Below are 12,246 nucleotides of genomic sequence, written 5' to 3' on the forward strand. Positions count from 1 at the left end.
CACGTCCTCCAGGAAGCCCGTCCTGGGCGTTCCCGCGGCACCACGTGCTACCTCAGACAACAGCTCATCCTACCACACCACGTCTACTTGCTCTGTCTCCAAGCGACGGCCCGGGACAGCAGGGTGGCCCCCGTGTCTGCTCGCTCACCCCTACACCCTCTGCACGTGGCCTGGCACAAGGCGGCCTTCAATATCACTGGCTGCAGGAATGAATAAATGAATTCGTACACAACTAAAGATTGAGACTGGGTTGGGGGGAGGGTCACACTTGTGAGGTATGAATTAGAATTCTGTTTCCTCAGAAAGTATGCAAAGGACAGAAATGAGGTGACGGTTCGTCGGTTATACTGTGAGGGAGGCAGCTGGCTCTGAGGAGACGCAGTTCCCCTCGCACAGTGACTCCTAAGGAGCTGGACCCCTCTCCCAGAGGACTCAGAAAACGCACGTCGGTAACACTTTCTTGAGAGATAAATGGAGACTCTGTTTAAAATGGAATCCCAATGGGACAAAACACTAAAGCTGGCTCAAAGTTAAGATTCATGTTATGAACTCCAAGCGAACAGCAACCTCTGCAATTTAAACTCATTCCACAGAGGGCAGAAACCCACGAACTAATAATGCTGCCTCTTACCTGCAAAACCGTGTATATCAATTCCCCAAACACTGTAAGGTCAGTTGCATGTGGTGGGAACGCTCTGCAGTGTGAGAAGGCATGCATCTGGCACTCAAATGCCATGGCTGGCATCTGGCCACCTGATATGGGTGCTAACTTGGGTCAGGTGCTGGGCTGGCTCTGGGGTTACTGCAGAAAAGAGAACTAGCCTGGTCCCAGTCCTTGTGGAGGGTCTAGTCTAATCAGATTTACACTTGGGGACTTCCTTGGTGGTACAGTGGTTAAGAATCTGCCTGTCAATGCAGGCGACACAAGTTCAGTCCCTGGTCTGGGAAGATCCCACATATGGTGGAGCAACTAAGCCCATGTGCCACAACTACTAAGCCTGAGCTCTGGAGCCCGTGAGCCACAATTACTAAGCCCGTGCACCTAGAGCCCATGAGAGAAGCCACCACAAGGAGAAGCTCGCACACCACAACGAAGAGTAGCCCCTGCTCACCGCAACTAGAGAAAGCCCGTGTGCAGCAACGAAGACCCAACACAGCCAATAAGTAAGTAAATAAATAAATAAAATATACACTTGAACACAGATTTCTTCTAAAAAAATTCTTTCCCTAAATTCGAAGTATACCATGTTCAGCTATTAAATTAAATCCAGCACACATGGGGTTGTGGAGTAAGGCATTGCTGCAGCCACTTCTGCATGGCAAAGTATTAAAAAAACAAAAAACAAAAAACGTATTTTCCAAACTCAACAGCTTGATGACACTAAATAGTGGGTAATGTTTCAACATTCAAACCAAATGATGAAGGGCTTGGTTTATTTCATCTTTACACAGCTAGTAACCATCCTTCAAAACACAACCAAATAAACACAATTTCACGTGAAATTCTCCTGCCTTCCAGAATAATTTTATGTTTACTTTTATTACCTGGCACAAAGAAAGTGCTCAATAAATGTTTGTTGAATGAATAAATCAGAGGAGAGTTGATACTATGAAAATGCCTTTGTCAATTTTAGGTATGTTCTTTAACTCCCTTTTTCCCTCTCTTAAAGAAAAAATTATGCATATTTTCTAGGATTCTAACTTTCATTTCCCTGTCTGATCTTGTGCTAGTTACTTAGGTATCATTTTGCTCCTCTGTAAAAGAAAATCTGTGTCTTGGTTATTGTGAGGCTTAAGGAGGTAATAGATATACAGTGACTGACATTACACCTTGCAGATAATGTTGGGTTTTTTGTTTCCTTTTTCCGTTTTTAATCTCTCCACTCCATCCTCCTCCAATCCCCAAATAAAATGTCAAAAACAAACCAAATTACTGGCCTGTTTAAAAAGTCAGGAAATTTCAAATGTAGCCTGGGCTTGCCAACATCTAGCTATCAACCTTCGAAGGTTTTATTTACTATTTTGGAGCCTTGGATTTCTCTTTTATAGCATGAGTGAGTTTCACGAGCTCATCTGTACGGAACTTTTCATTTCTAATTTTCCATGAGCTCAGAAAGCTGCCTTAATGAGGAGCTAACACACCAATGTCATCTATGATCAGAAAGAAAATGGACTCTGAGTCCCTTCATAGAGAGGGATTCTAAATTACAAACCAAAGTAAAACTTGCCTTTTAAGAGAATTTTTGTCAGTCTCATACCTGAGTCAACAATTGGTGACCCTATTCTTAAGCATTAGAAGGTCCCTCTTTCCCCTCACCCCATACATCCACCCTACCCTACACATCTAACCTCCTGCACACCAGCAGGGTTTCCCATTCACAGCTCTGCAATGATGTACTTAGAAATCTAGGGATTTTAAGCAATATCACAATGAAAAATGGATCATTTCAAATGAGTAAGACAATTGACACAATATTATGTCAAACCTAACATTTGCTTGATTTTTTTGTCTCTCATACCCTGGAATATATCCAAGTCGACCAAACAAAGACCTACCAAGATTATACACAACAAAAATCTCGCTGCATTTTCATAACTATTCAGTGTATGACTGCCACCTAGTGGTGCAATGTATCCTTGCATGACCAAATCTCCAAACAGCTAAATTGACCGGGACACTTAACAAACCAATGAAACATTGTTCCTCTTCTGTTCACCAGTAATACAGGGAAATTTAAGAGCATATCCATCTCCTCAGTTATCTATTTTGCTCATACAAATATCTGAAGGGCCTATTGCAGATGGAGTCAATGCCACATTATTTAATCCTACAACTAAACCCCACTGCTTCTGAGCCACTTCACAAAAAAAGAGCATTATTATTCTATTAATTTTAATATTCATTAGCAATTAAAAAAGATTTCCCCAATAGTCTGTTCTCACCTTCCAGTTTCATTCGCTCTAATCTTGATTTTTAGTTATGCATGAAAAAGCATTTAAAAGTGACAGCCTTACAAAAAGTGCACATTATACTAAAATCTGACTTCAATTAAAATCAGTTACTAAATCCCAGCAATTTCCAGCTGTCTCTTCTACCTTATCCTTAGAGAATTATATATCACATTAATTGGTATTCTGTCACATAAAGAGACACCAGCGATGATTAATTGCATCCTTGGTGCTTTTGAGTTACTTCTTCTTCACTGGAGGGATTCAAAGCACATCTCATTACCTTCGAGCAGGTACCCCTTTTAGTAAACCCTCATGAAATCCCCTACCTTCCTGAACTTCTCCATTTGCTTGTAGAGGTCTGGATCAAGCTCCTGGGACACGTCCTTCATCCATAATAACGCCCCTCGGTATTCAGTCCGACACTGCTCCATGCGGTTCACCGTCAGCCAAGTGTCCGAGATGGCCCGATGTCGAAAGGTCTCCACTTCTTGGTGAAAGCGACACAGAGGATTTCGCAAGGCCAACCTAGACAAGAAGGTATAGCCACAATCTTGAAACTAAGAGGGCTGGCAATTTGAATCCTTAACAGCTTACCAATCTTAAACTCATGAGCCTAGAACAGTGCCTGAAACATAGTCGAGGCTGCAGAAATACCTGCTGAATTATAACTGAAATGTACATGAACTGATGAGTCAACCAGAGATAATTATCCACGTGCTGATCCCTTGGATCACTGTTACTTAACTGTATCACTGGGGAGTCTCTCCGTCAGTATTGTTGGGGGTGGTCTCATGCCTGGGCAGAGTGTTTGTTTAAAGCTGGAACCAATCTTGTGTTAATGGAGGAAGCTCAAGGCGTGACCACTTCCCATTTCTACTTTTGGCCACTCCCTGCCTTCTGCCTCCCTGAAGCCTGGCCCTTTGAGAAGCGATGGATGTGTGCATGATGAGGTCGCCCTGTCTAGGCCATTCAGGATTACTCTCTGAAGGCCAGGGCACCTGCTGCTTGCTTCAGTAGTCACAGAGAATGAAGCATGAACAGAAGCATCTTTAAATGGTCTAGGAAGGGGGAGAAGTACATTTACTGAGGGTCTACTATGTTAGGCACTTTCAGATAGGTTATGTAATTTGATTCTTATTAAAAAAAAAAACCCAAAACAACTTGAGGATACTACACCAGAAATGAATGTATATTATACAATGAAGTGGGTGTAAAATAATTATTATATTGGTCATAACATACTATTATCTATTCAGCAAAAACATGTTTGATGCATATTAAACTTTGGATATAACATTTATTTGGGAGGGGGAGGGGGATACTTCTTCTTCCATCTTCCTCCCCAAAATGAGGAATACAGCTGTCTCCATGAAGTTGCAGGGCATAGGTTTAAAAAATAAAAGACTACTATTTACATCTCAATTTAGGTGCAAACTTGTTCAGCTGAAGGGAATAATGGTGTCAGTGAGCTGAAGTCAGCTCCTGGCAGTTTCATCGGTGTCTGCAGTGCCTGACATGTGCAGAGCACTCTAAGATTATAGATGGGGCAATAAACTGTTTAAAAGAAAAAAATGCCTTTTACGCTTGTCTCTGGTTTTCCTCTTGTCTGTAAAGCATCGTTGTTAAATATTCAGGACTTTGCTAAAAATAGCTTGCTCACATCATCCTACCTAGATGTTGCAGGCTGTTTTCAAAGACATATTGTTGTGCCATAAAGCAAGCTTGTGTTTTATCACCATTGGATTAAATTTAATACTCACTTTTCATCAAACTGAATGGGCTGTGGTAGCAATGACTACCAAATAAGTCAGTAAAACAAATGCTGGTGTGAAGGTTTATAAAATTGGAAACTTCTATTTAAAGAAAGAGTCCTCAGCTGTCCCCCTAAGGATCCTGTTCATTTCTGGTCTCCTTTGTCTCTTCCTTTAGAGTTTGCCAATTTCCCTAAACTGACTGAACCAGTCTTGTGAATAAAATACTCTCGCTTTCTTTGACTGTTGTAAAGTTGGAAACCTTTGAAGATGTAATGACATGATGATAGACGTTAAGATCTTGAAGAAAAGGAAAAGGCCTATAAAGTCACCTCATTTTTTTCTGTAACTTGTTTCATATAAAATCAGAAAGGTGAAAACCCATTCACTTGTGAGACAGGGATTAAGTCTAGACCAAGAAAAAATCCAATAACTGGAAACATCAAGCTTCAGTGAAAGACTGGCCTGCGTTTCCATTCATTAATATCTACCCAATGAGAATAATTAAGAGAGTACCCAAAGGTCTAGCCCAAAGATGTTTATTCTTTCATAGGAAAAGGTAGAAGTGACACAAGTAGTGGACAGAGGGCTTGGGTGAAATTAAATGTATCATGGCATGCCCAGATAATGGAATACTATGCTACAGATATTTAAAAAAATGTATATATGGACCTAAGAAAAGTTAGGGTTATTTGATCAAAAAACCGATTTACTAAATAATCAGTATGCAATACTATACAAAAACTGTATGGTATGATGCTGTTTATATTAGAAATATATTCTGGCAAATCCCAAATTATGTCTATTCAAGGTTTGAGAATTCAACTTTATGAGAATTTTACATAATCCTCTGACTTTCCTCATGTGGTTTGGATTTCATGTGCCTGGTGAGCAGCTGAATACCATGGAATCAGTCATCTTGTAGGAGGTTACCTTCCAAATTGCAACACTGTCCAAGCTGCATTAATTTATGGATACAGGGCAGTTTGCTGGTTTATAGCAGTGATACATACTTTCCAGTATCATTTGCCTTACTTTGGTTGATTTCTTTTACTGTTTTTGTCTGTATCCAAAGGTTAGACTATATAAACTTAAGGTACCCTACGCCTTGTGAGACAACTGGGTACACAACTATGAAAGTGTATAACTGGATAGCAACGTTATAAAATAATTATATGATCAGTAATGGTAACTCTTGTGGTGATTGTGTCCAAGGATTTGGCTTGTTTCCCATAAATGGATGTTAATCTTAGCATGAAGGTATGCATAAGAATTTTTCCCACTGAAATTAGTGATAATTATATGTATAACATGAAAATTTATGAAAGAGTTTTCAAGAACCAATGATCCTTGCAAGACTAGGAAAAGTGTATATGCATTGAAAGTACCTATCAAGGGGTTAAAGGTGAGTCAATCTCTATTAGAAAATTTGAGTTGTTTTTAACTTTCTCCTTTTGTTTTTTTTTCCTGTTTAAAATCTTTCTAGAATGAGTGTGTATTATTTTTAGAAGGAAAACAGTTATAAATAAGATTAAAAGGTGCAATTCAAGATTATAAACAAACACTTTTCTCGGAAAACTGGGGTACAGAACTATTGTAAATTGTTGCATTCAACCATGAAAGTTGGGGTCCAAATGTCATAAGAACCAAGATGCCCAGGAGGGGTACCACTGAAAAATGGACACAGTTGGTCTCTTTTTTTTCTACCCAACCTTTCTTGGGTCTTCACAGGAACACCTGTATAACAAGCGATGGCCTGCTCTTGGCCCACCAGGAGAGGAAGCAGTAAAGAGAAATTAACAGAAGAAAATGTTGGACAGTTTGGGTGAGTGACATTTTTGTAGCCCGAATATTTTTGAAGACTACCTACGAGCCTTATTTAGGTATAATATTTAGTTATAAAGTCTGCCTAATATTAGTGAGTGACATTTGGGGGGACTTGTTTGTTACAAGGGAAGGAGGAGGAGAGGAGTGTCACCTTCTCAGATACAAAGTGCGACTCTATGCAGTGGCTCCTGTTTATTCTACAGGGACCATGAACATGAGTTATGGTAGTGTTAAAAAAGAAAGTCACTCATCTATTACAACGTTCTCTGCACCAGAGGTTCTCAAACTTGAATGTGCGAGGAAGACAACTGGGGGCCCATTAAAATGCCGATTTAATGATTCAGCAGTTTGGGGATGGGGCCGAGGTTCTGCATTTCTAACAAGCCCTCAGGTGAGGCGGCTGGTGCTGCCGGCCCAGGGTCTGAGCAAAACTGTGGAAGGCATCTTGAACATCACCTCTCTCCAGTGAACTGCCCCCAGAGAGCAGCCAGGGAACCCTTCTGCCTGGTCTCATTAGGCTCCTGCTTTAGGCAGCTGCTGGAAGGAACCAGACACATTGCTATGCACAACGCCGAAGGTCAAATACAAGCCTAGGACAGCAGTCACAGTGATTGGTGTAGAACTACAGGCCAGAAGAAATATGAAAACAATTTTAGAAAATTAATAGGGAAGGGAAAAGGCTGTACATGTTATCTCAATCAGAGTTAAGCACAGACTAACAACTGTGAACAGAGGAGCTCCTCAATCTCAGGCAAGAAAGAGCCTTCTAAAGACCAGAAGGAGGTTCCCTTCGTGAATGAGTGGGTCCCAGGTTCTCAGGAGATCCCCCACCCCCAACAGAGCCCCAGTGAAGGCCACACACCTTTGCTGGGAAGAAAAACAGAGGGCCTTTCCTGTCGCTTGCATCATTTTTCCTGCTCTGGTTTTATCTTGGAAGCCTTGGGATCGGAGAAATTTTCCCAGTTCGTTTTCTTCTTGAGACAAGACTGATGGAGAAAAGACCAAAAGAAGCCATGAACAATGAACATTTTTATTACAGAGGAGAGAGAGACAAATCACAAGGTCCTCTCTCTTCTAGGGGCAAAGACGAGACAAAATTAAATCCAAGTGGCAGGCTACACGGTAAGCCCTCCTACTCCCCACCGCATTTAACTTTCATGCTCTTCCATTTACGAAATGAGAGATCAAATTCACTTGAGTACATCTGTCCGTGCATTCAGTGCCCTGTAATCAGAACCAGAAAAGGACCTCTGCACTGAAAAGTGAGCCATTAACGTGCTGCTTCAAGCTGAAATGAAAAAGTTGGGTTTGTCAAGTATGACTGTGGGAATCTTTTGTGGCTGCCTATGATGTAGGGCCAGTTTCCTCCTTTTATTCCCTCTTGCTGACTTTTTGATCTCTGCTTTCTGAGTTACATTCCACTTGATTGTAAAGCAATTCAAATACCTTATCCGTGGCATAGGTTTTTCATTGGAGTATGTAGGTAATTAGTTTGATGACCCGGTGGATTTTTAAAATGCAGAGCTGCAACCAAATCTGAATGGGTTATGCCTAATGTTGACCTTATTATTTTTTTTTTTAATAAAATTGAGGTATAATAGACATACAACACTGTATTAGTTTTAGGTGTAGAACATAATTATCTGATATTTGATTATATTTGGCCTTATTTTTTTAAAGACAATCTCAGAGGACACTATTGGTGAGAAAGTGACTGGCGCAAGCTCTCTACAGACTGGTTTGGCAGTAAATATTAAAAAGCCAGAATTGTATATATCTTTTGATATTGTACCTGTGTTAGGAATACATCCTAAGGAAGTAGTAAAATGGGCACAAAGACGTACATACAGATATGATCACAGCATAGTTATTTATAACAGCAAAACATTCTCTTTCCCTACCGTGGGGACTGATTCAACCAACACAGTGCGTCCACACAATGGATGCATGGGCTGTCATGCAGCCACTGTTCTGAATACACATTCGCCAAGCTGAGCCGCAGGCAAGCAACGCCACTGAGCTTCCTAGAATGTCTTCCTCTAAACACAGCCTTTGCTAGGGACATACTTTGAACACTACTCTTATTTCACATTTCTGTATTGACGCCCTTACCAATCATCTGCCTCTAAAAATGCTTTCTAAATGCTACCAGGTGAACTTGGTGTACCCCCCCAAAATAACAAATTAAATAAAAAATTAAATAAAAAAAAATAAATGCTACCAGGATTCTTGTCCTTTTTCGTGAACAATCCAGACTTCCTTCAGAGCTCATCCCATTCCTGAAACAACCTCCCCAGCAACTGCAGTAAAACATCAGCCAGGAACCAGGAATCCAAAGGTGAAGATTACAGCTGCTATACTGCTTCCTTATTAATTTGTGACTGTAATTCACGCTCAACATTCTATGGAGAAGGGGCTTTTAGAATCCATCCTTCCTGACAGTCAATGACTACCCTCCTTCCTCGTCTGTTTCTCAGAATCAAATTCGTTGGTCAAAGCCTCGCTCCAAAGCTACTTCCTCTGTGAAGCAGGTGACCCCTATTTCTCTGTGACAGCAGCGCCCTCTCGGCACCTGGTACTGGAACGTCCGTGGGTGGGCAGCGTGTCTGTCTTTCCCGTGAGAATCTAAGCTTTCTCAGGACAGGACCTCATCCAAACTAGGCATTCCCAAGGCTGAACATAAAGTCTTAGGGCACTAATTAAATGCTTGTGAACTTGAATTAACTATGATTTTTGCCTTGTTATCCCTGTATACTTCACTTTCAATGTTTATCTGATATCTATGTCATGGTTCTAGGCAGTTTTTTAAAATTCCTATAATTATAAGAAGTTTTGTTGTTTTTTAACACCTTCCATTCTCCTCCTTTCCACTTACTAATATGGGACTCACTCAATTGCACAATAAGGAACAATTTCACATTTTTGTTTATAACAGTATGAGGCTACGGTCACCTTTTTCACCTTGAAACCTCAAGTCACATACAAATGAACACATGAACTTAAGGCTAAGAAGAAACAAATTCGTGGTACCTGAATGACTACAAGGGTGGTGAAATGTACTCTTTCCTAAATAAACCTAAGTATGTTGAAGCATTTGAGAATTCATTTTTGGTTACTTTACACACTTGAGGATTAAACTTGGGGTGGTAGACAGGCTTCATTTTAAGAACTGAACTCTGATGAATGGGCAGTGCTGCTCAGAGGGTGGTGGAAAACGTCTGAGTGGCATCAGGCTCCAGGTTGGATGACTTAGAGATGACCACGTCATTTTCCAAGAAGGGATGTTCACTCTTTAATTTTGAAATTCAAATAAAATTCTATAAAATTTACTGAAATAAATTTATAGAAGTCTAAAATTCAGGTGCAGCACAGTTATCAGATAACTCAAATGTTTCTACTTATAAGGTTTCACTTTACTGGGACTTAATTCAGAGACAAATAAAATCCTATTCATATTTAATTGCTGATTAGATTTTCAGATGTGCCCTGAAAAGGGAACCAAAGAACTATAAAACCAATTAGCTTGGCAGCATTAATTCACTTAGCACAGATTTATGGACGACCTCATACGTACCAGGAACTGTTCTTGCCACCGGGAATAAAGAGGTGGAAAAGACACGTGAGGACCCTGCTCTGATGCAACTTACGTTCAAGCAACAGGAGATAGAAAATAAAAAATACAAAACTCAAAACACACTCAAAAGACAAAAAGAAAAATACCAGATAAGACATGGGGTGTAAGAGAGAGAGATTGGTAGCTGCTTTGGGCTGGGTGGTCAGGGAAGACAAGCTGAGCTCTGAAGGAGAAAGGGCCACTCAAGTTAAGGAGGGCAGGGACATCCCAGATGGAGGAAGCAGTGAGTGCAAAAAGGACTCAGGTCACAAGACGGGTAAAAGCAAAAGCAGCTGGAGAGGTAAGCTGCATCAGATCGTGCAGGAATTTGTAAGCCGTGGTACAGAAGTGTACATCTTACTTTAAGCACTATTGGAGGCTTCTCAGCAGAGGAGCAATATGATCCAATGGATGTTTTTTTGTTTTTTTTTTTTAATTCTTTATTCTGAAGTAATTTTAGGCTGATGGAAAAGTTATAAATAGGATACAGAATTCCTTTGTATCCTTCTTCCTTTAATGTTAGCATCTTAGGAAAATAACATTGGTACACTATGACTACCTAAACCACAATCTTACTGAATTTTCCTTGTTTTCCCATTAATGTCCTTTTCCTGTTCCAGGATCCCACATTGCATTGAGTTGTCAAGTCTCTTTAGTCTCCTTCAACCTGTGACAGTTCCTCAACCTTTCTTGTCTTTCATGACCTTGACGCCCTTTAAGAGCACTCGTCAGGTATTTTGTGGACTGTCCCTCAATTTGGGTTTGTCTGCTTTCTCACGATTAGACTGGGGTTACGCATGTGGGGGAAGGAAACCACAGAGGTGGAGTGCCCTTCTTAGTGCATGATATCAGGGCTACAGGAGATGAACACACATTATTACTGGTGATGTCAACCTCCATCATTTGGTTCATGTCATGCCTAATGGATTTCCCCACTGTAAAATTATGATTTTTTTCCTTTTGTAATTATTAAAACATCTTGGGGGTAAATACAGAAGACTATGCAAAGATCCAGCTCCTCCTCAAACTTTCACTCACTAATTATAACATCTTTCACTGAATCCTGCCTGCCACAATTCTTACTGTGGTGTTTGCCTAATGGTGATTTTGTGGTTCCCTCATTCTTTCTAGATTTATAAAAATTTATTTATAAAAATAATTGTAATTATTTTTATAAGGAAGAATTATCTCTTCTGCCCCATTTGTTTCTTTGTTTATTTCCATACACAGCTGATAGATATTTATCTTACTTCATGGGTTATAACCTAATACTATCAATTATTTATTTTGTTGCTCCAATTGTCCCAGCTTTGAACATTGGGAGCTCTGGGAGATGGCTGACTGCTCTCTGATTACAGTGTGGATTACGGGCCGGAAGAGGAAAAGTGGAGCCAGGGAGACCAGTTAGGAAGCTGACACAGCAAACCAAGTAAGAGTGATGGTGGTGGCCTAAACTAAGACAGTGGTGTGGAGAGGCAGAGGAAGGAGATCTGAAAGCAAAATTAGGCAGCAAAATAGACCAGCATTTGGGACTGACTGGATGTGGGACAGATACATGTTGGGGGCAGTGTGTCATGTGTCTGGATTTCCTCGTACCCAAGACTATGGAGTTACAGCCTTGGAGAAGTCTTAGCTCAAAACATGTAGTAAATAGTAACACAGATAATTTATAAAATCCTGCCTCTAAGTCCTAGGATTCTGTACTTCTTCAAAATAGCATTCATAAAAGATTACTAATAAAAGGCACTTCCTAGGTGGCGCAGTGGTTAAGCATCTGCCTGCTAATACAGGGGACATGAGTTCAATCCCTGCTCCAGGAAGATCCCACATGCTGCAGAGCAACTAAGCCTGTGCACCACAACTATTGAGCCTGCGCTCTAGAGCCCGTGAGCCACAACTATTGAGCCTGTGTGCCACAACTACTGAAGCCCACAGGCCTAGAGCCCATGAGAAGCCACTGCAATGAGGAGCCTGCGCACCACAATGAAGAGTAGCCCCCGCTCATTGCAGCTAGAGAAAGCCCGTGTGCAGCAGCGAAGACCCAAAGCAGCCAGTAAATAAATAAATAAATTTATTAAAAAAACGATTACTAATAAAGGAAAA

The 12,246-nt window shown here is 40.7% G+C and overlaps 1 protein-coding gene across 14 annotated transcripts in view; it reads right to left on the reverse strand.

The window, feature by feature from the left end:
* ICA1 (islet cell autoantigen 1) overlaps positions 1-12,246 on the reverse strand; it is a 141,109-nt gene that overhangs the window by 101,832 nt on the left and 27,031 nt on the right. For all 14 annotated transcript variants that reach the window (XM_057733170.1, XM_057733175.1, XM_057733174.1 and 11 more), the window contains 2 exons: positions 7,393-7,516; positions 3,279-3,477 (listed from right to left, as the gene is read on the reverse strand). In XM_057733170.1, the coding sequence (XP_057589153.1) occupies positions 3,279-3,477; positions 7,393-7,516 (323 nt within the window). The remainder of the gene's footprint in view (positions 1-3,278; positions 3,478-7,392; positions 7,517-12,246) is intronic.

The sequence above is a fragment of the Hippopotamus amphibius genome, chromosome 4 (assembly GCF_030028045.1).
Source record: "Hippopotamus amphibius kiboko isolate mHipAmp2 chromosome 4, mHipAmp2.hap2, whole genome shotgun sequence".
Taxonomy (NCBI): Eukaryota; Metazoa; Chordata; class Mammalia; order Artiodactyla; family Hippopotamidae; genus Hippopotamus; species Hippopotamus amphibius.